Below are 26,558 nucleotides of genomic sequence, written 5' to 3' on the forward strand. Positions count from 1 at the left end.
TAGAGTCGTAAAGGCTTCGACCCGAGACGCACTTAGGTCCCTCCCTAACCCAGACCCCTTTTAAACATACGACACTTGAACTGTAAGTTAAGTCAGGAAACAAATGTGCGAGTTTCGGAATCATCACACCTGAAATGCAATGGTAAAATATCAGTTTCGGCCATTTTCCTCTTCTAAAATAATAAAACTGCAAATTTCAGGCTTGATCTCATCCACAAAAAGAGGTTTTTTATTTTGTCGTAATTTTGGTTTTGAAGACATTGTTATGTTATTTTATAACGTAAAAGAAGTTATTTTTCTGTTTTGTGGCAGAGTGTGTCACCACATCGGGTGTATTTCTTGGCGACTGGTTTCCAAAGTGAATCTTGTGTAAGAGTACGGCACAGGAGAACAGCACGAGTATGAGTGACAGGCGATCGACTCGGTGACAGGCAATCGCGAGGTATTGGCCGTTATCTGCGGGCCATTCGGCCGCCGAGTGGCTGATCCGGGCGATAAGGGAGTGGCCATTGTTGGAGCCCGGGCGAGGCCTCGACGGGCAGTCACCAAGCAGCGCGCGGTCCATCTCTCGTCTCCTCGCGGCCACACCATGACGGACGACACCGCGCCTGTGTACTCGGCCTTCTTCGGCGTCATGGGCGCCGCGTCGGCCATCGTCTTCAGCTGTGAGTACCGGACCATTCCGACCCTTACGGCCCGGCGTTCTCTGTGAGTACCAGCGGGTACCCTCCGTGCCTGGGTGTCACCTCCTGCCCCCCTGACAGTCCTCTCAGTCCCCTGGGACACCCGCCAGTGCCGGTACCCGGAGGACACACCCCCCTTACATGATTACACGACTCTGAGAATCCCGTTCGGAATGCGTCCAGGCTGACCAAGTCACAAGGACGAGAAATACAAAAAAAAAAGAAGAAGAAAAACTGCGCAGTATAAAAAAACTTGAAAACGTCGGGCCAAAATCATGAAAAGTAGGATATCGTTTTAATACGTAATTTAAATATCAGCCTCTTCAACGGTCTATCCGGTGTTGGCTCAACCATTGTTGACGCATTGTTAGGCTCGTCGAATCTGACGGTATTTTGTCACCCGAGAACGTTCTACCGAACCACCACCGTAACTTGCGGGTAGACGTTTTCCAAGTCAACAATTTAAAAAAAGATTCTCCGGACAATACAGCGACGCACGATAAGTCTAGATCAGAAACGGCTCGAATCAAACTTTACCCGTTGCAAGAATCGTTCCAAAAAAAATTGGTTGTCTGTAAAGTCGGTTTACGGACGATAGTTTAACGTGTCAACGTCATAACAAATATTGATGAAATGATTGCATACTTTTATGAATCAAATTGAATGTTTTTTATTGAATTATCACTATAATGTATGGATACAAAGAAGTGAAATGAAATCTACAATTTAATTGATAAATTTACTTTTATTTGTACTCATTAATTCAAATATGTGTATTACTTTAACAAAGAGATTATTTTAACTATATCTTTTATACCTACAAGTTTGCTATTTAACCCTTTGAGGCACACAGAAATATATTAAAAATAAATTAGAATCTATTGTGTAACTTTTAGCAGACGTGGTGGAAGGAAAAAAATTAAAGCAGCCAATGTAGCTTGTTCTTGTTTTTGGATCGCCAGATAACGGCACAAGGCTTACTCGCACGAGGTATTTCGGCAATACCACTGAAACATGGCGAATAGTAACCTTTTTTTTCAAAGTGGCATTATAGAAATACCACTACAAAACAAAGTGTTAACTTCCAATCTGTGTTATTCTGTTAAGGATAGGACGATGATAGGAAAAGTAGGAAACGAATGGGAGTGTTTCAAGTTTAGTGTGCCTCGAAAAAGTCAAATCGATGGTTGTTCCAATCGAGTGGAAGAGAGATAGATGCGGCGCAAGCGTACAATGAGCGTAACGGGACACAGAGTAACGGGACAATGTGCGTTTACGGGACACTTTTTCGTGCGTGCAGCCGGCGTTCATCGATTTATTGGACGTTGTCACGTCAAAAACGTAACAACCTCCCATCTGCACCTCCTCCTGGGGGAGGGGGTATCGGTTGAATACTTTGCTGTGAATACTCGACGAGTCTGTCGGAACTGTAACCTGCAGTAAAATGACGTCCAGCTTGCGTCTCCGACGGTCCCGGATGGACGTTGCCAGCAACACGGCTCTACAGCTACAGTTTCGACCAACACGTCAAGTATGTCTGCGAAACTTTCCTTACAGACAAGCCATGAGCAGAGACGATGATCATCGCAGGAAAACAACGAACGATCTTTCATAGGTTTTTTCCGTACACTTTTTTCCTCGCCGGCTGTAGTCAGCAACATAAGCTATAGTTAAGAGACCTGTAAAATTCGCGATTTCAAATCCCTAAAGGATAGACTCCATGATCCTCTATGCACTCGTGAAAATTACATCTGCTGATTGGTTACCGACTCGTAACACCTGTTGACTGGAATGATCGTGATTCGCTAATTCTCCTGTTAGAGATTTTTCATTGGCCCAGAGTCCTTAAGATAAACTGTGGCCCAATCACTGAAGCAAAATAATGTCAAAAGTATTTGGACTCTATCCTATCGCGAAATGAATCCACGAATTTTACAGGTCTCTAGCTATAGTCCGTCTCGATCTTAGATCGCATTTTAAAACAATGCACTGTAATCCGCCCTTTTCTAAATTTTAAAAAAAAAAAAAAAAAAACAAGTCTTCAGTTACGTCCCTTGATCTGTTCTACACTCTGCTCCAGCTTTAGGACAGGGTAATCACAAGACTGGTTGCGAGGTCAAAAAAGTTAAACAACAATTGAATTCAAAATGGTGCTCACAAGACAACTTACTCTCGAGTTAGTCACAGTGAGAAACCCTTATTGGCAAAGAACATTTTAATTAATAATTTTAATTTTTTGGACGTTAATATTGCTTTGAAGCATAATTTCATTTCGGGAGGGTGGAGGGGTTAGAACCTCTTTGCCTGATGTTTGCTTTCAGATATTTTCCTTTTGTTGGTGGGAAAGATTATTTTTTAGGAATTTCTTAGGATTTCGGAAGGGGGAAGAGAAGGAATCATAACCCCCCCCCCTTCCCCCCCAGGGACAAAAATCTGTAAGATTAACAAGGGGGAGGGGGGCGCAATTTCTGTATTCATTCCCGTTCACAGTTACGATTTTGCAAGTGCAAGCGGACCCCCTCAGTGAGAAACTTCTTAATTCCAAGGGGGGCTCCAACCCCCCTCTGATCCCCCCTTTCCACCCGAGATCTAAGCTCATATATCCCCCTCCCCCGCATACGCCACAGCTTTGAAGTTACAATAGTTTGGCTGGTAACACGAATTTTTCTTTATAGCAAAGGCACCAACTCCGTTATTAAGAGAGTTTTTGCAGCATTTTTTTTATTGTAAAAAAAACAAGTTTACTTTTACTGTAAATATAGCCTAAATTTCAGAAACATAACTTTGTAGTGGCTCATATTCAAATAAGCATTTATTGACGTGATAACGTCTTAAAAATCGATGAAAGCCGGCTGCACGCGCACGAAAAATCATGACTCATTGTCACGTTCCGCCTGAGCCGAGCGTGCAATCGAGAGGGCGGAACAAGCGATAGAGAGGCACGATCGGCCTAAGCGTTCGGCTTGTGTTATTTAAATTAAATTTGCAAAAAATTGTAAATAATATTTGAAAATTAAAAAAGTATGCAATTTTTTCATCAATGTTTTCTTGTGACGTTATCACGTAAAATTATCGTCCGTAAACCGACTTTAAAGACAAACCCCTCCCCCCTTTTATTTTATTTTAAAAGAAAGCTAATTTGAAGAGTATAAAGATGTAATTCTCTGGCGGTATGATTAAAGGTATCACATTGTTGTGCCTAACACACATGGATGCATCCATGTTTCGATCTTCTTGGATCTCTTCAGGTAAGTGTAGACTACAGATTTCAGTAGTCAACCTCACTACATGGTTTACAGATTTCAGTAAATCAAGAGGCTGGCGTGTTAGGCACAACAATGTGATACCTTTGAAGAGTATAGTCAAGGGACACGAGAACTTGTTCGCTTGGCACCAGGCTTGCCCTGCTCCGTCGTGTGCATACGCGAGTCGCTTCTGCCTCTTCCCTGGCGGCTCCCGATGTGGTTAACCTCTCGTCGCGTCAATTGGCCAGCAGTCCGGCCGCCAGCCACTCTCTGCCGTCGATCGTCTGGTTCTCCGCCATCTTAGACCCGTTAGCTCTCCCGCTCACGTTGCACCGTGCGACCCAGGGCCGGATTCAGGGGAGGGCAACCAGGGGCGAAGCCCCGGGGCCTCCACAAACGGAGGGCCCCCACAAATCCTTTGCTATTCTTTTTTCGCTGTTTTACCTTTACCTACAGTACTTTGTACATACATGATTATATTATTGTTAAATATCAACAGAAATATTCATTAACACTAAAATTTAATTTCATATAATTCTTGTCTCCGATTATATTTATGTATGTTTTTTTTTTTAATACTAAGATAATCTACTTGATTTCACAATAAATTATTTATTGGAAAACTCGACTGAAAAAAATTGTTCATTTTATTTGTAAAATAATTTGGGGCCAGGGGGCCTCCGCTCCTTTGTTGCCCCGAGGCCTCCAGACCTCTAAATCTGGCCCTGGTGCGACCCATAGAAGCCGAGTACGTGACTGCTGTGTTAGCCATGTATGTTTATGTTTATGTTTTAAATACGTTAAATATTGTTTTAAAAAGTTTTCTAATATTACTTGGTCGTTTATTTTTATTATTTACGTAAATTATGCCCATGCTATAATTTCGCAGTATAATATATAATATATATTTTAAATTCAAATAATATTTTGTAAACTTGAAATGCAGTCTCGTTGGTTGCCTTTTTGTTACGTTTCCGTATGTCTCGTGGAAGCAGCATACGCGTTTCCGTTTCCGTGCCATTGTAGAACAGGCCTTGCAGTTCCCAGCTTATGGCGCGCCTGTTCCCGAATCTCTTTAACACATTACAAATTTGATGTGTTGTGTTTCCTTGGAATTATGTTTGCACAAGAGTATATTATAGTAATCTATTATATTTTTTACTAACACGTTTATACGTTTGTAACAAATAGCCATTTTTTTTTTACTTTAACTTTACAATAAGAAACTATTCACACACGCATTCATTGATACGTACTCGTGCCTTATTTGTAACGGCCCCTGCTTTCTTGTTTTTGTGAATGTCCAGCTATGATGCATTCACAATCTTCGTCGCCAGGATATCCATCAGGATTTCTGCTATTCGTAATTTGTACAGCTATAAAAATGCCACACTGTCGGCAGAGGTGCCCACCCCCCCTAAACACTATGACTCACCCCCCCCCCCCCCTAACCTAATAATGCGCCCCCTACCCCCCCCCCCCCCCGAAATTTTTTATGCCATTTTCTCAATGATTTACTCAATTATTTTATAATATTATACTTTTTTAGTATTATATTTTATCACAATTTTCATTAATTAAAACTGATTTTCTAATAATAATTGTGGTCATATCAGGTAATATTTCCATCCTGAAACGACAGATTCCAAACTGCTTTTGTTGAGGAAAGTGCGGGGTTGCCAATTTGATTTACAAGATAACTTTCAATTATCAAAGCACCAGAAACGTATTTTCACATTAGAAGCTATAATTATGTAAATAATATATACATTTGTCTCGTCTTTTAACCACCACCCCCCCCTGAAATTTTAATGACGCAGTCTGCGTCGTTACCCCCCCTTGTGGGCACCCCTGCTGTCGGGATACCCCGAGAACCACTGTGAATTTTGGCCATCCAGCACTGATAAACTTGAGGGAGGAATCCAATTACAGTTTTCTAACTGTTAGTACCGGAAGTGCTCGGGTAGGCATGATCTGAGTGTAACCAATTAAATGCTTGTTGCCGAATGTTACCCGCATCAACTGGTGCCGAATGTTACCCTACATTACGAGCCACCTTGGGCAAACACAACAGGTGTGTGTTACCTTAATCCCTCACTGTCTTTTCATTTTCTTAGCAGGCAGGTGAAGTATTGCTGAAGGGAAAGGCACTCTGCTGACGAATAAATAGTCTGCAGTGGTGTGAGCCATGAATATAGTCACTGTTCAATTTTCATGTCTTTGGAATCACAGTTTGCAAATTTTAATTGTGAAATGAAAGAGTATGCAGCGCTGCTATTGTCTTCCCTGGACACCTATAACTCTAAATGGCCCTAGATGCCGAAAGGAATTTAGTCTATAGTTGTTGTCGCTGGAGAGAAGAGACCGTGTTGCCATTTATCAATAACCAACAGCAACCAAAGGAATAACATTATTTATCAACAAATATGCGTTTGAATAATAGTTTGTGAGGTTTAGCAACCAATTTTTTAAACTAAAGCTTCTCGCTACTTATTTGGGAAAATCCACTAATGGTGACTGCTGAGCATGGATAACCCACCAAATAGTATTTCTTAGCAATGTCTTAATACTCAGTAAAAAAAGAGGAAGAAAACAATTTTTCCACTTCGGAAGGAGGGGTGAGGGCAGATTTACCCATATGCCTCCCAATCCTGAATATTCCTTTGCTGTTTGCACTGAAATTCGGTTACTGCTACCACGGGAAGTAGCAACGGGACTCTTAAATTTGGTCTATTATTAGCTCGTGAGAAAGCCTGCCAGTATTTCTCCAATAAACTCCCTACAGGCTGGAACACAGTGGCAAGAGTAGTGCAATTTTGAGAGGTTTGGCATTAGTCCTGTCACCAAGTCAAACCCTCGTATTTTCCCTGCCTCTAGCGATAAGAATTTTGCACTGTCATAAATATCTTCCAAGAAAGTAAAGGAGATAACAATCGAAAGCTCTCACAGTTAAAGTATTAAAGTCTTTAGGTGTTGAGGTCTCTAAATGGACAGTGGCTTCGAATCAGCGCTAATAAATTAATGAGTCACGAATGTAGTTATAATAAATCGATCAAAGTTCCTGTCCGTGTGATACTCATATATTGGCTATAACTCATTGCTGGTTATACAGCAAGTTATAGAGAATATCCTTAGGAATAGACAACAACACAGATAATTACTTGAAAGGAATTTAGAAAGAAAAAATTACAGTTCAGACGAGCACAATAGGCTGACGATGACGAGATATTTGCAACAAGAACAGTAAATACAGAAAACCAACAACTCCGAACAACAACAACTCCCGACTAAATTCCTTTCAGCATCTAGGGCCATTCAGAGTTATAGGTGTCTACAGAAGACTATAGCAGCTCTGCATACACTTTAATTGCACAATAAAAAATTTGCAAACTGTGAATCCAAAGACATGAACATTGAACATTAAATATAGTCATGGCTCGCTACAGGTTATTTACTCGTCAGCAGAGTGCCTGTCCTCAAGCAATACTACACCTGCCCGCTAAGCAAATGAGAAAAGACCGTGAGAGATTATGATAACACACACCTGTTGTGTTTGTCCAAGGTGGCTCGTAATGTAAGGTAACATTCGGCACCAGTTGATGCGGGTAACATTCGGCAACAAGCATTAAAATGGGTTACACTCAGATCATGCCTACCCGAGCACTTCCGGAACTAACAGTTTAAAAACTGGTAATTGGATTCCTCCCTCAAGTTTTTCAGTGCTGGATGGCCAAATTTCACAGTGGTTTTTGGGGCATCCCGACAGTATGGCATGATTCTAGCTGTAAAAATTTATCAATAGCAGAAATCCTGATGGATATCTTGTCGGCAAAGATTGTGATTGCATCATAGCTGGACATACACAAGATAAGAAAGCAGGGGTGAATGCATAGGGAGGTAAGGGATATATCCCCTCCCTCCACCGAAATTAATTTCTGCTTACTTTGCTGCAAGAAAGGGAAATTGGAGAAGGCATTGATAATGGTCTACATTAAGGAACAACTTTTAGCATTTGCCTGAATTGATTTCGGGAAACCGTTGATAGTGAGGAAGGATCAGGATAGAAGGACATGGAGTCGCGTCCTGATCCTCCCTAATGAAAGGACAAGTCTTGCCACATCGCTCGGTAGTAGCTGGCTGGTGGTCACTCAACTTCAGGAATGCATCAGCAAGGAGACGACACTTCTCCTTTCCCTGTCGGCGACGGTCACACGCCGATCGTTAAAACCTATCGCCCGAAATATGTTTTCGCTTGGCTACCCTGTTTCCTCCTCATTCTTTTCTGTGGCGTAACGACAGTCCTCGTCTCTATGAACCAAATAAATATCGAAATATATTTCGTAGGCTGTCGCAGACAGAGTCACTAACTTGAAATTAAGTAGCGAGGCATCAAAGAATCGGCCGGCTGTGGATTCTCCTAAATGCAGGCTATAAATCAAGGCGTGTTTGGACGAGATTCGCACTTCATTGCCTCGTTGTGGCTGGCTTCTCAAAACACAGTTCGCTCTAGCAAACAGTAGTCGCTTAACGGCGCCCATCAGAGTCTGCGTGTTGAGGCTGCAGGATGAGATGTCCCACATTGAAGACATGTGCTGATGGACCACAGAGACGAAGAAGGCTTACCTTTGTCCTCAATATCGGCTGCAGAGTTTCCAACCTAACTGTCCAGACAATGTGATTAGGAACACTTACGGTTCATTCTTTTTTGCATTTGGCAAGCCCACACATCCACGCTTTTCTAAACAAAATTAAAACACTACTACTATGTGAAACTTTGGTTTAGTCTAATAGCCTTGGATGGGTCATTAATTTTTCGTACAGGGTTCAAATATTTAACTAAACTTTTTGTCTGTAGTTTTGTACATTATATTCAAGCCATGTTACTAAACACTTGTCGCTCAAAAACTCAGTCGGACGAAGTGTATCAACTGTGCACTCTATACCATGCGGTTTTGACAGTTGTACTGAAAAAAAAGTAGTTCACTGTTGGAGCCAAAATTTGGTTTCTGCTCAACATCATGTGCCTTATAGCCGATATTTCCTCTCCGAGTAGTGTTACCTTGCTGCTGCATTGCTAACGCAGGCAGCTTCATTCTTAACAACTTATATATCAGTAACATTTATGTTCAAAACAAACCAATTAATTTATGCTAAAGTTTGTTTCATTAAAAAGTTACTACATTAACAAAACTTTGAAACATATTAATCTAAGTTATTTTTGTTAAAAACCATAGGTCTTCATTCGTTACAAATATAACTTTTTTTCGTTCACTACAAAATATTGTTTGTCACTAAAAAAAACTGATTTCTTCTGTTTATTAGACAAACTACTCGTAGTGTGGATGGGCAACCTTCAGAATGCTAATGTGGCAATAGTCTTGGTGGAAACACACAGGAGGAGGAACCATCAGGCATGATGTCACACAAGATGGCATGGTGTGTGATGAGGTGGAGTGAAGGTGTGCTTGTGGGCTTGCGGCAGCGCTGGGGGCGGCCTACGGCACGGCCAAGTCCGGCGTGGGCATCTCGGCCATGGCTGTCATGAGGCCGGAGCTCATCATGAAGTCCATCATCCCCGTGGTGATGGCGGGCATCATCGCCATCTACGGCCTGGTGGTGGCCGTGCTGATCGCCAGCGGCATCAACCCGCCGCCCGACTACAAGCTCTACAAGTGAGTGCCCCCACCGTCGACAAGGACTTAACGAGATCTTCAAAGACGCATACTCAACATCACAGTTTAAGTGAAAGAGAAGTAAGGAACCATCCCAGTATTTGCCTGGAGTGATTTCGAGAAACCGTGGAAAACAGCAATTGGGTTGATCTAACACACTATTTTGGACATACGCCAATACTGTACATCATAGACAACCTGAAGAACTGACAAAGAAAGATGAATACATAAACACACAGAAAACACAACAAAATCAGCCAATGACAAATATGACATAGGCTGATTTTGGCTTATTTTTCTGTGTATTTGTGTTCTCTTCTTTGTTTGTTCTTCGTGTTTACGTTTTCTCTAGCATTGGCGTACAGTCGGAAATAATGCTTTTACTAAGTTTTCCCCCATTGCAAGAATCATTCAAAGAATGCAAAAATCAGGTTGGCCAGATTGTTGTCCTAACCTGGGCCATCTGGGATACAAATCCAGCATATTACCCCTGTAATCTTGCTACATGATTGAGATGGAAGCCCTGACATTTCGCGGTATGTTTCACCATTAGGCTGCCCTTCAAACAACCACGTGTTTCTTATTCTGGTGTGATTGGACGACCGTTATTTCTGACACGCCCTGGAAGCCAAGAAGACCTCGAGTCTTGTTCACTGTGGTGAGCTGAGTGTTAGAGTTGTCGAGAGACAAGTGAGAGTCCAGTAACAAAATATTTCAAATAAGCTTGGAATTTGATTGAATCCCAATAACGTTGGGCTTTGCTTGCTCTGTGTCCACGCCAGGAAATATTCATAGACCCCCGTGTCACAATGCCACGTTTTTTGGGATTCCGTGCCGAGTGCGAGCTCCTCGGGAGTGGGATGTAGACCCCCCGTGTCACAATGCCAAGTTTTTGGGATGCCATGCCGAGTGTCTCCTCGCCATGGGGTTGCGGTCTCACCCGTCGCTTCCCCCGAGCCTTGTCCCCAGGACTCGTCCTCTGCCTCCAGGGGCTTCCTGCACCTGGGCTCCGGGCTGTCCGTCGGCTTCAGCGGCCTGGCGGCGGGCTTCGCCATCGGCATCGTGGGCGACGCCGGGGTACGCGGCACCGCCCAGCAGCCCCGCCTCTTCGTCGGCATGATCCTCATCCTCATCTTCGCTGAGGTGCTGGGGCTGTACGGCCTCATCGTCGCCATCTACCTCTACACCAAGTAGATTCTCGCCCGGAGGCCGCTGGGTCGGGAGAGGCAACAGCTCCTCACCACGACGTCTCTACGTGGGCGTGCCTGACCATCTGACTCCTTACCTCCCAGATCCTACATTTTTCACCAATTCTCTTTATTGCAGCAATGTCTTAAAAAAAATAATACTTTACGAATAACCCAGCAATGTTGTGAAAATGTCTCTATAATGTTGCTCTATAATTTAACGACTATAGGTGGTATGTTCGTTTCTCATCTTATTTTACAACATTTCTGCAATGTCGTAGAAACGTTTCCAAACAAATTAAAGTATAATTATCCTACATTAACATCACAGGAATCCTACCGTTGTTGTAAATTTAATGTAACATAAATGTATCATTGTATTGTTGCTGTGATGTTTTATGTAATAGTGTGCATTGTATGGGCAGTGGCATGGTTAGGCAAATTTTGCCCACAAGAAATTGTCATCTTGAAGAATTGTTTTTCCGAATGGAGCGTTAGTAATAAGTGCTTTATTGTTGAACATTCTCTAAGCCCCTACCTAGAAATTAAATCTGTTGCCACTCCACGTAAACTAAATGTTCCATGGCCTCCTTCGTCTACTGACTAATGCCCTCTGCTGGGCGGTTGAAGGAGTTTGCAGCTCCTTGAAGCTGTTTGTGTAGAGATTAAGTTTTCAAGAGACGTTAGTTAAGCCAGATTGGCACTATGAGTGTGAACGATGTGCTGATGTGTGCGTTTTACATAAGGTGATTTTTTTTTCTATGTTTCCAAAGTACTATTCCATTTGCCGTTCGTAAAGGATGAAGATATTAATAGCTTAGTCTATTTTAAGCTCATCCATACTGTTTTTTTTGGGCTGATATGGTAAATGTCTTACATCACTTAAAAAAACAAAATTCAGTCCACATACCCCCCTCAGTATTTCTTTATTCTAGTAAGAGCACAGAAATGGTTTTCCTTATCGTATTTCTGTTTCGCGATTAATCTTTGCGACAATCGTGAACATCCTTAAACAATTATCATATGAGTTACCATTTATATCGTATCATCATCAGGTACCTACTAATAATTTGTCTCGTGCAAATTGTTTGAACCATACGATACTCAACATGCTGATGTTACACTTCTTTTTTTACCTGTATATATTTCAACACAAACTGCTGTACAAAGGCCATTGGTCATTTAAATTGTTGTACATAAATAACACTTTCTGTAGAGGAAACCATGTAGGTAGTTATTTATTAGAGATCATGTTATGTTCTTAAATGAAATGTATTGCTTTAGTAAATTGATTGAATATTTTTCAAATGCATTATATAACAATCATTGATAATCCTGTAGCCAAGTCCTTGCCTAAGACACGTAGAAATCAAGTATGTCGTGGAAGCGAAAAGGTTAGGTGATGTCCTAAGTGGAAATTTGAAACACAGCATCCCTTGCCATCCAAAATTCTCCTATATTTTCGTCTGAAAATAAAGACGCACGCAAATAATAGTGAAATATAATTTTTGACTATAGAATGTTTGTGAACATTAATCCAGAATTGGTCAACAAGAAACTAACTGATACTTCCCACGTTTATTAGCATAGCCTGTAGCTTCTTGGCAACGGTGCATTTTGCAAGAAGCTTCTTTGAGTAAATCAAAATCAACACCCGAGCCAAAATAATCTAATTCATTGGAACCTATCTTCCTGTCACTTGTCTTAGTAATGCACTTGCAAGATGGTATTGTGGCGAGGCAATAGAAATCGCTTATGCTTTGTTGAGTCGTAGAAGGAATTGTTTGAATCCTATTTGCAACTAATATTATAAATGCGAAAGGGTGTTTGTTTGTCCTTTTGCGCAGCAACGGGGCAACAGATCGACATTTTTTTTTGCATTGAGTTAGTTTATGGGCCGGAAAGTGACATAGAATACTTTTTTATTCAGGAAAAAATGCACGGTTCCTGTGGAATAGATCTGGAGCTGAACGGATTTTGCTATTGCATTGTTGAAGCTTTATTTGTGTGACAACGAGCTTTTGCATTGTTGTCGCTTTCTGAGTCTCCATGACAATTAGAGTTATTATTTTTCCATTCGAGGCGTGGCAGTGGCGTACTCATGAGGAGGGGCGTGTGTAATGAGCAGTAGCGAAGCGTGGCTGCATCAAAGGAGAAGCCTAAGATGTACATCAAGTTCTGTCCCTGCCCGAACACGCCCGAATATTTACCTTCGGCCAACCTCGGGATTGGTTTTATTTTTGCGCAGGTAAAATTAATTCAAATATTAAAAGTGGTCGGTTAGGTTAGCTACATTAAAACACTTTAAAACACTATGGACGGTTAGTTAGGTTAGTATAACTACATTAAAATAAACAGAGAAATATAAATTTATATAAATAAACCCGAGGTTGGGCGAAGGTGAATATTCGGGCGTGTTCGGGCAGGGACAGAACTTGATGTACATCTTAGGCTTCCCGCATCAAAGAGTAAACAATGTTATAAAAAAACACTGTAGTTATGCATTCAGGGATCTAATCACAAGCTTCACAGATCCGCCACGCACGATACTTACCTAAAGCTTGACGCATTCTGAGGGGGGGGGGGGGGAGTGGTAAAAGCTATCTTCTTGGAAGCTGACACACCTCATGCCTCACGCCTCACGCCTCACACCTCATGCCTCATGCCTAGAGATCCGGAAATTTCGCAGATTTGTCTGGCTTCAGAGTAGAATGTAAGGTAATAGGTGTGCTCAACCCATGTTCGCTTTCCCATTGGTTGATTTCTTAGCGAGGGCATGTTTATCCTCGTTAATTGGCGCTACCCGATTCGCTTACTTCTCTCCTAGCTGGGCTTCGTTGGCTCACGGTCGTAGAGGGGCGTGTCCAAGCAACTGCGGTCCAATCATGAACACACTGCGAGAGTGTGAAGGTTTGCATTCTAACTTGCGACGAAATGAATGCGCGAAATTTCCGTGTCTCTACATGCCTCATACCTCATGCCTCATGCCCCATGCCGCGAGCGTACTGAAGATTGTTGATGGAAGGGCCAGAGTCATCACTGACTCCTCGGCTGTGACGAGTCATGACTCTTGATGCGCCGTCCTCGCGAATAGTTTGAGAATTAATTATAACAAATAAATGTTTCCTCTCTCATGGTTGTACAGAACGTGTTTACAGAAAAAATTTTTTCCCGAAAACAAATTAGTTTGTAAATTAATTTGTTACAGAGCATTTTTTTTATAGAAATTTAATGTTTAAAAAAAAATGCGAGCTAGAATATTAGACAGCTAAACTACATTTTAAACTGTTAGTAAAATTACTGCAAATCATTTTGATTTCATTGTAAAACCGTTAGAAATGCTCCAAACTTTTTTTTTAATTTAAGACGTTTTAGTAGTATCACGGTCAGAGCTCACTAATTCGCTTTAGAACGTAAAAAAAATGTGTTTTTTTTTTTGTTGTTTTTTTTTAAATCATATGTCGCGTAAGAGTGATGATTGGGTGGTTAAAGAACTGAGAATGCCGCGTGAGTCCAAGGTCACCGCATTTCGGCGGAAGCACTGACTGCAGTTGGCAACCCTGCTCGCGACTTTTGCACCTCAGATAACGCCCCCTTTGTAACGAGGGGAAACTTTCTTTCCATTCTTTATCTCTGTACGTACGTGGTGGTTAAACACCTCGTGACTGCTCCGCTCTGCGCAGGTGATATATTTCAGCGGTATCTGCACTCCTAATCAGTTCGGCACGTTATCACTCATGTAGCACCTAATCTCTCTGTTCTGATGTTTATGTAACCTGATTATCAAACTCGCTTTTACCACCAAACGTTCCATCATAAAGTTTCGATGGTAAAATCTTTGTTCCCGTAGGCGTTTCCACAGGTCATCAGTAGACAATCGGAAAATTCGCGGGTTCATTTCGTGTTCTGCTAAAATTCAAATAATTATACCTTAGTGCTGCTTCTGTCATTGGTTCACTGTTAATCTGGAGGACTGAGGGCCAATTAGAGACCCTCACTCATAGAAGTGTCGAATCACAGGCCACCCAGTCGTGACGACTCACAAGTCAGCAGCCAATGAACAGTGTGTAGAGGATATTGGAGTCTATCCTGGAGGTCATTGAACCCGCAAATTTTCCGGGTCTCTAGTCATCAGTAGAGACCGGAATTATTCGCGGATTCATTTCACGACAGCCTGAAATTCAAATAGTTATACCTCGGTGCTGCCTCTGCTATTGGCTCACAACTCACCTGGACGACTCTGGGCCAGTGAGAAACACTCAACCGAAGCTGTATCGAATCACAGGCCGCTACGTTGGGACACCTCCACAAGACAGCAGCCAATGAGAGGGTGACATTTGACCGAGTGTACGTAGAACTATAAAGTTCATCCTAGAGGTCATTGAACCCGCGAATTTTTCCGGTCCCTAGTCATCAGTGAAGCGTTTCTTTTGAGAGAAAAGGATGTTAGTGGGAAACAAATTTGGGTACCCACAACACAAGCCTTAAAGACATTTAATATAGAGGCAGTAACCTGATGGGCGAGTAGTATCATATATATTTTCCTGATATACATGTAATTGTTAGAAAATATTGCATATGATGTGCTATGTGTATAGATAGGCTAATACTGTTGCTTTGTTTTTTAAAAGATTTAGTGTAAATCCAAAAAATTACCTGTTACATATTGCGATTAGATCTTCTTAAATTTACGAAAACTTGAGTTTTATAATTTTGTGAGTTTTTTGGGTTTGTGGAGTTCACTACTTCCACAAAAAAAAAACGAAAGCTCTAAAAGTTGCATGAACAAAAGAATATATTACATTGACTATATAATTGTTGAAATATGGAATATTGCCTCTCTCCGAGGAATTGTGGCCTCCAAATTTTTTGAGAAAAAATTGAGAAATTTTCCCTCAAAACGGGAATTCTTTCCCTCGATGTTGGGGAATTTCTAAGAATTTTGAGTAATTTTTGAGGGAATTTGACACCAAGATGGCCGCCGTGGCATCACAATCCAATATGGCAGACTGACAATCTCCATCCACAGCCTGAAGCCTGGCACCGAACCGACATTTACATACTACTATCATCAGCTGATTCTCTTGATGAAATATAACAGGAAAAACGTATTTAAAATTCACATTTTGAAATTGTACTTTAGAAAATGCAATATTTCAGATACGTCTGAAAACATTTTCATTACATCACAAAGTTTTGTCTAAAAGAAGTTTTTTTTTTGTTTTGTTTTTGTGCTCTATGGTTTATACCTGGCAACAGAAACACGGTCAGCGTGCATTGGAAAGCGAGTTAATGCAATTGAAAAGCACACCGCAGTCTATGACTGAGACCCGCTATTATAACTCCTCGGACGATGACGTCACGACGTTCGCTTGGGGGGGAAAAACAGCTGCGTCTCATGCGCGGAGGATAAAAGTGCAGGAAGCGGTCGGGAGCGGCTCCAGTTGTAGCCGGCGAGCGGACTCCAGAACGTGTGTGGGATGGGGAATCCTTTCTTTTCACAGACGAGAGAGCCAAACGCCCGGTCGTGCATCTTCGGTTTTTTTTTGTTCATTGTAAATAAATACGGCGGTGTTGATAAAAAGGATACTAATGGTCAATTAGGTTAGGTTAGCTACATTATAAATACTTTAAAACATCGTGGACGGTTGATTTGGTTAGGATAGCTACATTAAAGATACGGGAAAAAAAACACATGTACTTCGGAGAACTTCGGGTTTTGGCTCTCTCGTCTGTGAAAAGAAGGCTTCCCGTGTGGGGAGCTTGTGTGCCGCTGACGAGACGCGACCGGACAACTCGACACGGCGCGAGGTCGCGTGTTCGACTCCCGGAGGGCATTGTTGGTAGTCGCGTCACCAGTGGCGTAGCCAGGATTTGTGTATGGGGGGTGTTAAGAAGCATGCCGCCCATCCCCCCCCCCCCCCCCCCGTATTAAAGGTGGTCCTCCCCCGGGAATATTTGGATTTTAAGGCGTAAACTAGTGCTATTTTAGCAGTTTTCGGGTTCTTAAATTTAAATATTGTAATGGTAAAAATTTTATTAATTTTAATATGAAATTTGTTTGAGTGATGACTAAGAAATTAATTAAAGATTTGGTGCTAAGGGGGGAGGGGGTGTTTGAACCCCCAAACCCCCCCCCCCCTGGCTACGCCCCTGCGCGTCACCCAGTATGTCAGTATGCACGCCGTCCCCTGCCAATAAGGGCGTGAATTCTACCGACAAACTTCATCTGCAGGTTCATCATTTATTTATTTATTTATTTATTTATTTATTTCATTTATCGTCTTTATTGGTGGCGAAGTTAAGGCGGTACGCCTTTTCTTACACTCAACCACTTTTCTGCAATCAATTATATCAAATAGTGGAATATTAAAAATTAAGCATGATATAAGCAGATGTTGACTGAATATCAAGAGAACAAATCAAAATTTTAACTTAATGTTCAAATATTAACAATTACAAAAGATTCAACCATAACTAATTTAAAGTAATTAAAAATTAAGCATAGACATACGTAAAAAGGAAAGTGATTAAACATACAGCAAATAGTATTTTAAAAAAATAGGTGTTACTACATTAAAACCAGTCACTCGCAGATTCACACACAGATTCAAGCAGTAGGGTAGCGACGAAGTGGTCAAGGTAAGCAGTTGTTACAAAGATGTTTTTTTTTTCAGCCTGTACTTAAGTTGAAAACATCTACCTATATGACTTACGGTTTAAAGTGCTTCTCGTGGCTGGCAGGAAGATGGACAGGAAGTACTTAAAGCTGCGATTAAAATAAATAGCATGTCACGTCCGTCCGTCGCACTTTTCGTCCGTCGAAGCCACAAGCGATTTACAAACGTGACTTCATTCATCCGTCAAACCATTTTTTTTTTCAAGATCACTACAGCAAAAAAAAAATACGTTCTCTCTCTCAGTATATTTTGGAACATGCTATTTATGTCGTGTTCCCGTACGTTCTGAATCAGCAAATCCTCTGCGATACTCAGAGTCATTATTGAATTGTTCGGACGTGAGTTTTAATAGTCGCAATATTATTATTCGATAAAGTTTAACCTGTAGCGTATGCAGAACTTGAATACTCATAAAATAGGGGGGTGGGGGGGGGGGGGGAAATCAAACAACTTTGTCAGCTATTTTGCTTTCAAAATTATATCCTTTTGTTGGTGATGATGAGAATTTTTTTTAGGATTTAGAAGGGGGGGGGAGGGAGGGAAATGCATCCCACCATTTTCCCCTCCAGTTTGCGTAAGTCGTTTTGTTTAACCGGGGGGGGGGGGGGGAGGGGGGGGAGAAGCGAACTCCAAAATCCACAGACATGTATTCTGGTAACAGCTGACTGGACCAAAAAGCAACCAGCAATCGGTATAATTGAACCCCGTCCGTCGAACGTTTTTGAGTTTGCTGCGCGTCTTTTGACGGACGGAATGATGGAACTTTTCGAGCCGGTAGGTTGGCTGCTGGTCTCGTGGTCGCCGGGCGGATAGCAGAGGGGAAGCCTTCATTTCACAGACGAGAGAGCCACACCCGAAGTTACCCGAAGTTCATGCTCATTTCTTTTTTCCGTTCTATCTCATTGTATAAACCGGTGTGGCATTAAATTTTGCGGTCAATTAGGATATGTTAGCTACATTATAAATACTTTAAAACATTGTAGATGGTTGGTTATATTAGGTAAGTATAGCTACATTAAAAATACTGTAAAAAAAAATGGTTGTCTGTAAAGTCGGTTTACGGACGATAGTTTAACGTGAAAACGTCATAACAAAACATTGATGAAATGATTGCATACTTTTATGAATAAAATTGAATCATTTTTATTGAATTATCACTATTTTGTATGGATACAAAGAAGGAGTGAAATGAAATCTACAATTTAATTGATAATATTATTTTATTTGCACTCATTAATTCAAATGTTTATTACTTTAACGCACAGATTATTTTAACTATAACTTTTATACATGTTTGCTATTTAACTTCTTCCAATCTGTGTTATTCTGTTAAGGATAGGACGATGATAGGAAAAGTAGGAAACGAATGGGAGTGTTTCAAGGATGATGTGAAGGAAAATGGCTTACCCAACACAAAGATGCAGTCAAAAATAATACATTGCGTCACGGACTCTGCAGCAATGCTAGGAGGAACGGGTTAGCAAAGAGCAATGAAAATGTTACATTGAAATGCATGAAAACAGAATTACGCCACGGACTTGGTCGCAATGCTAGGAGGTTCAGGTTAGCAAAGAGCAATATAAAATGAGCGTAACGGGACTCAGCGAAACGGGACAATGTGCGTAACGGGACACTTTTTCGTGCGTGCAGCCGGCTTTCATCGATTTATTAGACGTCACGTCAAAAAAATTTTATGGTTGCTTAGCAAATAACTTTTTAATATGTAGCTATCCAGAGCTAGGAAACCGTTTACATGATTTCACAGTATCTTTAATGTAGCTACCCTAAACAAATCAACCGTCCACAATGTTTTAAAGTATTTATAATGTAGCTAACCTAACATTATTGACCATTAGTTATCATGAGTTACAATGAACAAAAAAAAAACCGAAGATGCACGATCGGGCGTTTGGCTCTCTCGCCTGTGAAAAGATGGCTTCCCGGAGCAGAGCCTCCGAGCCGCGCTGTGTTACGTAAGAAGAGAGCACGAGACAGCCGCGTCAGAGAGAGAGAGCGATAGAGAGACGGAGCTACGGCGCTGTGTGCACAGTGTTACATATTTACAGCGCCAGCCGACCCGTCCGCTGCTTTCAGCCTTCAGCCTTCAGACTTCAGCTTTCAGACTTCAGACTCGTCTTCTCGGCCGGGCCCACCTCTGCTCTCAGCTGCACTGACGGCTGTCCTCCACACCAGTCGCGGACATTTGCATTCTAGCCTGTGACCGAATGAATCCGTGAAATTTCCGTGAAATTATCCTTCACAGGTTTGAAGTAGCGCACTCAGCTTCGATTGCGTGTATGTGTGTGTGTGTGGAGAGATAGAGAGCTTGTGAATCACACACATGCATATCACACATATATGCATATATTCAAATATATACAAATATAATCATATAAACATATATGTGCACATATATATGCATGTACATGTATACACATATGTATACACATATATGCATATACACATATACACACATTTGCATAAATACACATATACACACATAAGCATAAATACACACATTTAAACATTTATGCATATACACATTATTGTATATATTTGTGATTCACCTCTTAGTTAAATAGGGAGTCAAAATTGTGGAAAAATGAAGCCCATAAAGGTTAATCATAACGCAGACTTCAAAGATCAGGTGCAGCCTAGAGTTTTTTTTTTCTTCCAGTTCTAGTGAATGTCTATAAGCGCGGCTTGGGGAATTCCCCCATCGCTTCTTCCACGTAGCACCGACACTTGCTGGTTCGTGGAAACGTGTTTTACCGGCGGAGCTGTGTTCAGGCCTGCCACAGTCGTGGAGGTGGCTTTCACACGGTGTTTCCGAGTACAACTAGCAGCAGTCAGCTGTCGCCAACAATACCATAACTGCGTCTGCATGTCGCTGTTTCGCAGCTGTCGGGCTTTCATGTGTGTATTATTTATGTAGTTGTGTGTCTTTTCGACAGCGAATTTCACCAATTCATTTAGTCCCAAGTAAGAATGTAAACTTTCACACTCTCCCACTGTGTTCGTGATTGGACAGCAGCTATTGGACACGCCCCCTCCCCCCCCCCCCCCCCCCCCCCCCCTCTTCGACTGTGAGCTAACTATGCCCAGCTAGGATAATCAGGCAGTGCCAATTAACAAGGATAAAAATGTTCTCGCTAAGAAATCAAATAAATGTGAAAGCAAACATGAGTTGAGCAAGATGGACAGGCCTGATCCCCCCCGTTAAGTTACAATGAATTTTGTGTAGTACCTAGTCCATCTTTTGTAAGCATTCGAGTTTCGGTCTCTCCGAAATGATGGTTATTTAATTTTATTTGCCATTAAGGGCATATTTAAGAGTTACTCCTGCATAGCACTCATGACAGCTCTTTTGCGTCTTTTGTTCCGTTAAAAATTTTATCGCGAGATATCTACGAGCCGTTGAATGTCACGATTTAGTACGGACACTTGAGTGACTTTTTTTTGGCCGCTATTAGATGTTACTTAGGCCCATTCTACAATGACACGTAAACGTAAACGGATCTCACGGAACGGAGTATCCACAATGGCACGCATGCGTACCCCGACCCGTACGGATTAGCTCGGCGATGCCCATCTCTTCCGTTTACGTTACTCCGCGCGACCAACAGAAGCAGTGTATTTGGGCCGCCGTGACAGACATGTTGGTATACGTTTCAATTACGTTAAACAGACTTCCAACTACGAGAATATTTAGTGTTTTATCGTTTCTTTGTAGTTTTTTTTTTGTTTTATCTGTGTAAATCCCGGCCGTGCTATGGCCCGTCTACAATAGCAATGTTCTAAACTGTGTCCGAAGGACACTCGTCGCTGATTGGTCCATGTGACCCTCTGACGTCATGCGTCAAGTGGGCGAAGGTCCGAACCTACCTGGTCCGAAGACATTCGTCAATTTGAAATTTTTGTCCCAACCCGTGTACTTCGGACACAGAAAAAGAACAGAACACTCACGATATTTGAATTTCCGGTTCCCGTTTGAAAACGTGGTGTTTGTTTTTGTTATTGAAGGAAATGGAATATATAATATTGAACTCCCACAACTTTCATAAGTTCAATCTCAAACTACAAAGCGTCAAAATAATAAACAAAAACATTTGGTTTGGCATATTTACTGCGCTCTGGTGACAACTTTAGAAATCAATACATTCGGACATCGGACATCGCAATTGTGGACACGGCAGTTTTCGGTGAGACAATGTGACGTCACTCACTTTCGGATAAGGACACGGACCACGCACAGGTTCGGACTATTGTAGACGGGCTTTTACGTGGTCGTGTCTTAATTTTTTTTTTTTTCCAAATACACTAATTTTTGGAACCAAAAATTCAATATCATTGGTTGTCATTTGTTACGGTTCCGTGCACGACGATCCGTTTCCGTTTTTACGTTTCCGCATCGTAGTGGAATAAGATAACCAAATTTGTGACGAAACACAAAATGCCAGACCAGAAAATAAAATTAATAGAAATAAATATGAAACCTTAACATAACTCATGCGGCGCCGTGGCTTAGTTGGTTAAAGCGCCTGTCTAGTAAACAGGAGATCGAGAGTTCGAATCTCTCCGGTGCCTAGCAGTTCAGTTACATCTTGTAACTTTTTTTTTCATGGATACGAAACACTAGGCGCCATGTCGCCATAAGGACTGACATGTGGATCAACTGGTTTAACAATGACTCATCAAACAGTGACATGCATTCAGAAAATATGAATTAATTCTACCTGGCATTTCAAAATTCTCAAATTTTTTATGATTTTGTCAGCCAAGAAACATGAAATGAGTTTTTGTGATAGAAATGCAAACCGTATCATGAAGTAGCCTGTGACATTGCAGTTAAACCTAAAAAGTTTCAGTTAAATTAAATTCTCCTTATTTGTACAACCCAAAAAACGTTAAAAATGTAACTTTGGCAGCTAATTATACAAAAAGTACGCGCTGTATAAGTATATTTTCCATTTCGTGAAAGTTAAACAATTGAAAAAGTCTAAAAGTTGATCAGTGATTAATATGAATATAAAATCATGACCTGAAATGGGAGGCACGCCCTTAACAAGTGCTAAGACTTACTACAAGATGGAGTCTCTCTCCCCTTCCCCCCTCCTGATGGCCACGTCACAGCTGGAGCCCCCAAGGTCGCGGGCAGATCACGTGACCGCTGACGTCACGAGCCGCCAAGGGGCGTCACCTGCATGGAGTGGGGGGGGGAAGCCTTCTTTTCACGGACGAGAGAGCCAAACGCCCGATCGTGCATCTTCGGTTTTTTTTTTTTTGTTTTGTTCATTGTAACTCATGATAACTAATGGTCAATTAAGTTACGTTAGCTACATTATAAATACTTTAAAACATTGTGGACGGTTGATTTGGTTAGGATAGCTTCATTAAAGATACTGTGAAATCATGTAGACGGTTTCCTAGCCCTGATGGATAGCTACATATTAAAAAGTTATTTGCTAAGCAACCATAAAATGATTTTACAGTATTTTTAATGTAGCTATACTTACCTAATATAACCAACCATCCGCAATGTTTTAAATATTTATAATGCAGCTAACCTGTCCTAATCGACCGCAAAATTTAATGCCACACCGGTTTATGCAATGAGATAGAACGGGGAAAAAAGCGAGCATGAACTTCGGGGAACTTCGGGTGTGGCTCTCTCGTCTGTGAAATGAAGGCTTCCCGGAGTGGGGAGTATGGCCGCTAGCACTTGGTGCGGACAGAGAAATGCCGACGTCAGAAATGAAGTTTCAGATACGTGGAAAACATAAATTCCTTAAGCTTTATAACTTAAAAATTTAAATTTACAAACAATTATTAGTTCAGAATTTAGGGGATGGTACAATAGCGTAGTGGCCTATAAATTGATCCTTTGGAAAAAAATTTTTTCCAATGTCGAATGGTAGCAAAAAAAATTAAAATGACTGCTTGAACATAATCATTTACATGTTTACGAGACGGTTGCAAAAAAAAAACACTTAACTCGTGTTAATGGTACAATAAAGTTGTTTTCGTCCAAGAAAATTCTTCCGAAGAGAATGTAGCAAAATTACAACTTGAATACGATTCATATTACCAGCAACGAAAGACTACGAAAAACCAACAGGGTTGCCAACATTTACTTTACAAAAATTAACAACTTTTCGATTGTTCGGTTGCCTCTAAATGTCCGCACCATTGAAGATCTTCCAATGAAGATAGGGGCATTAGGCTGGACCAAATATAGTAATAGGGACAGTATAGGAAACTCGTTAGAAACACGCGAGACAAGTGATGTCAGCGAACCTGGCGGTGTGGAGTGTAACTACTTTTTTTGACGTGACGTCTAATAAATCGATGAACGCCGGCTGCAAGCACGAAAAAGTGTCCCGTTACGCACATTGTCCCATTAAACTGTGTCCCGTTAGGCTCATTTTATATTGCTCTTTGCTAACCTGAACCTCCTAGCATTACGACAAGTCCGTGGCGTAATTCTGTTTTCATTCATTTCAATGTAACATTTTCATTGCTCTTTGCTAACCCGTTCCTCCTAGCATTGCTGCAGAGTCCGTGACGCAAATATATTATTTTTGACTGCATCTTGGTGTTGGGTAAGCTATTTTCCTTCATATCAGCCTTGAAACACTCCCATTCGTTTCCTACTTTTCCTATCATCGTCCTATCCTTAACAGAATAACACAGATTGGAAGAAGTTAAATAGCAAACATGTATAAAAGTTGTAGTTAAAATAATCTGTTCGTTAAAGTAATAAACATATTTGAATTAATGAGTGCAAATAAAAGTAAATTTATCAATTAATTGTAGATTTCATTTCATTCCTTCTTTGTATCCATACAAAATAGTGATAATTCAATAAAAATTATTAAATTTTATTCATAAAAGTATGCAATCATTTCATCAATGTTTTGTTATGACGTTGTCACGTTAAACTATCGTCCGTAAACCGACTTTACAGACAACCAATTTTGTACAATGTGTTTGAAGTGCGTGAGAGTAATAATTACAGAAGTGGCACCTAGCGGCGCATAGTGAAAATAGCTTGAAAGCAATGCAGTAAACTGTCTCGTGCTTCGCCAAAGACAATTGGCCAAAGTTTTCCACATCGTCGTGTAACTGCATTTGGCTGGACTCCGTCCGTCCGTCAATCACGTGACATTCGGCCAATCAGATGGCCCGAAAAATTCCATCCGTCCATCCGTCGAAACCTTGCCAAGCTTTAACTTTCGACGGACGGATGAAATTATAACCTCGAAAATGTCTGAACGACATTATCTTTATTTTAAAAGTTTTTTTTTTTTTTTTTTTAGTGCAAGGGATGAAAAATAGTGTTTGAAGATCAAAGTAATTGCTTAGCTACCTTAGTATGCATAATATGATATTCGTTAAGACTTTCAATACTGAATGCATTAAGGAAAATGTTAATTTTTTTTTAATATTGGCGAACATATAGCTTGTTTAAGTTCTTAAAATGTTCCAGGAATTTATAGAATTTACCAAAATATTTCAAGAAGAAATAGACAGTTCAAACTCTACCTACGCATGTAGGGTGTGACGAAAAGTTTTTTTTACATCGGCTTATTTTCGCTTTTTCATCAATTTGTTCGTTATTGAGATTTCTTTATGAACTACAGTGTAAAGCAGCAATGACTAGAGACCTGCAAATTTCGCGGATTCAATGACCTCCAGGATAGACTCCGCTACACTCTACACACTCGGGCAAATGCCACCTGTTCATAGGCTGCTGACTTGTGAGTCGTCTCGACTGAGTGTCTATGATTCGACACTTCTATGAGTGAGGGTCTCTAATTGGCTCCCAGTCCTCCAGATTAACAGAGAACCAATGACAGAAGCAGCGCTAAGGTATAATTATTTGAATTGTAGCATATCACGAAATGAATCCGCGAATTTTGCAGGTCTCTAGCAATGACATATGTACAAAAAAAATTGTGAGTCTTTCAGTACTCGCCAGAGACGTGCAACATCTAACCTCGGCGACGAGGAAATTCGTGCGTTCTCTTGTTGCGACACGAAATTTAACTGGAAATTCTTCAAAATAATGCCGAGCATAGTGAATTATACGCAAAAAGTTTGTTTTCGGCTACATATCTGGTCGCGAATCACGCGTATGTAGTTTCCGCTGCCGGGAGCAGCTACATCGACCTATCGAATCATTCGATTTGTAGAGCGAAATTTTAAACTTTATGATGAAACGGCTCCGGTAAAAGCGTAAAAGGCTCGAAGAAAAAAAAAATACGAAACCCTGGATTCGGACATGAATTTCGACAATGAATTTCATTAAAAAAAAAAAAAAAATGGTTGTCTGTAAAGTCGGTTTACGGACAATAGTTTAACGTGACAACGTCATAACAAAATAATTGATGAAATGATTGCATACTTTTATGAATAAAATTGAATCATTTTTATTGAATTATCAGTATTTTGTATGGATACAAAGAAGGAGTGAAATGAAATCTACAATTTAATTGATAAATTTACTTTTATTTGCACTCATTAATTCAAATATGTTTATTACTTTAACGAACAGATTATTTTAAGTATAACTTTTATACATGTTTTCTATTTAACTTCTTCCAATCTGTGTTATTCTGTTAAGGATAGGACGATGATAGGGAAAATAGGAAACGAATGGGAGTGTTTCAAGTTTAATGTTCCTCGAAAAAGTCAAATCAATGGTTGTTCCAATCGAGTGGAAGAGAGATAGATGCGGCGCAAGCGTACAATGAGCGTAACGGAACAAAGCCAAACGGGACAATGAGTCATCCTTTTTCGTGCATGCAGCCGGCGTTCATCAATTTATTAGACTTTGTCACGTCAAAAAATTAAACAATTAGTACTATGAAGTTTCCGTTCGGCTTTGTGAACTTTGGTTCGCGGCATCCGCCACAGATGGCAGCACCGCTGTTACACATTTCCGTTCTATTCGCAAAATCACTCTTTTTCAAATGCCGTGTGCCGAGAGCTGAGATGTTGCACACCGGAAGGTATTTTTGATCGGAGGTGCTTGTGGCTTGAAGGGTAAGGAAACATTCGGTACGTAACGTAAACGAACACTGTGTTC

The 26,558-nt window shown here is 40.9% G+C and overlaps 1 protein-coding gene and 1 non-coding gene across 2 annotated transcripts; both read left to right on the forward strand.

The window, feature by feature from the left end:
* Positions 1–487: 487 nt before the first annotated feature.
* Positions 488–12,095, forward strand: LOC134536977 (V-type proton ATPase 16 kDa proteolipid subunit c-like). Its single transcript, XM_063377095.1, has 3 exons — positions 488–665; positions 9,411–9,600; positions 10,590–12,095. Exons 1-3 carry the CDS (start codon positions 590–592, stop codon positions 10,792–10,794), a joined length of 471 nt encoding a protein of 156 aa, XP_063233165.1. The 5' UTR covers positions 488–589; the 3' UTR covers positions 10,795–12,095.
* Positions 12,096–21,980: 9,885 nt separating this feature from the next.
* Trnat-agu (transfer RNA threonine (anticodon AGU)) lies at positions 21,981–22,054 on the forward strand. Its single transcript has one exon. It is a non-coding gene; the product is annotated as a tRNA-Thr (tRNA).
* Positions 22,055–26,558: the final 4,504 nt, after the last annotated feature.

Source organism: Bacillus rossius, chromosome 11 (genome assembly GCF_032445375.1).
Source record: "Bacillus rossius redtenbacheri isolate Brsri chromosome 11, Brsri_v3, whole genome shotgun sequence".
In the NCBI taxonomy this organism is placed as follows: domain Eukaryota; kingdom Metazoa; phylum Arthropoda; class Insecta; order Phasmatodea; family Bacillidae; genus Bacillus; species Bacillus rossius.

What these genes read in the sequence shown, in the direction of transcription:
- LOC134536977 (XM_063377095.1), top strand. Translation starts at nt 590, where the DNA reads ATGACGGACGACACCGCGCCTGTGTACTCGGCCTTCTTCGGCGTCATG. An exon ending in GTCGGCCATCGTCTTCAGCT is followed by an intron (nt 666 to 9,410) that starts GTGAGTACCGGA and finishes GGCTTGCGGCAG; the next exon opens with CGCTGGGGGCGGCCTACGGC. An exon ending in CCCGACTACAAGCTCTACAA is followed by an intron (nt 9,601 to 10,589) that starts GTGAGTGCCCCC and finishes CTCTGCCTCCAG; the next exon opens with GGGCTTCCTGCACCTGGGCT.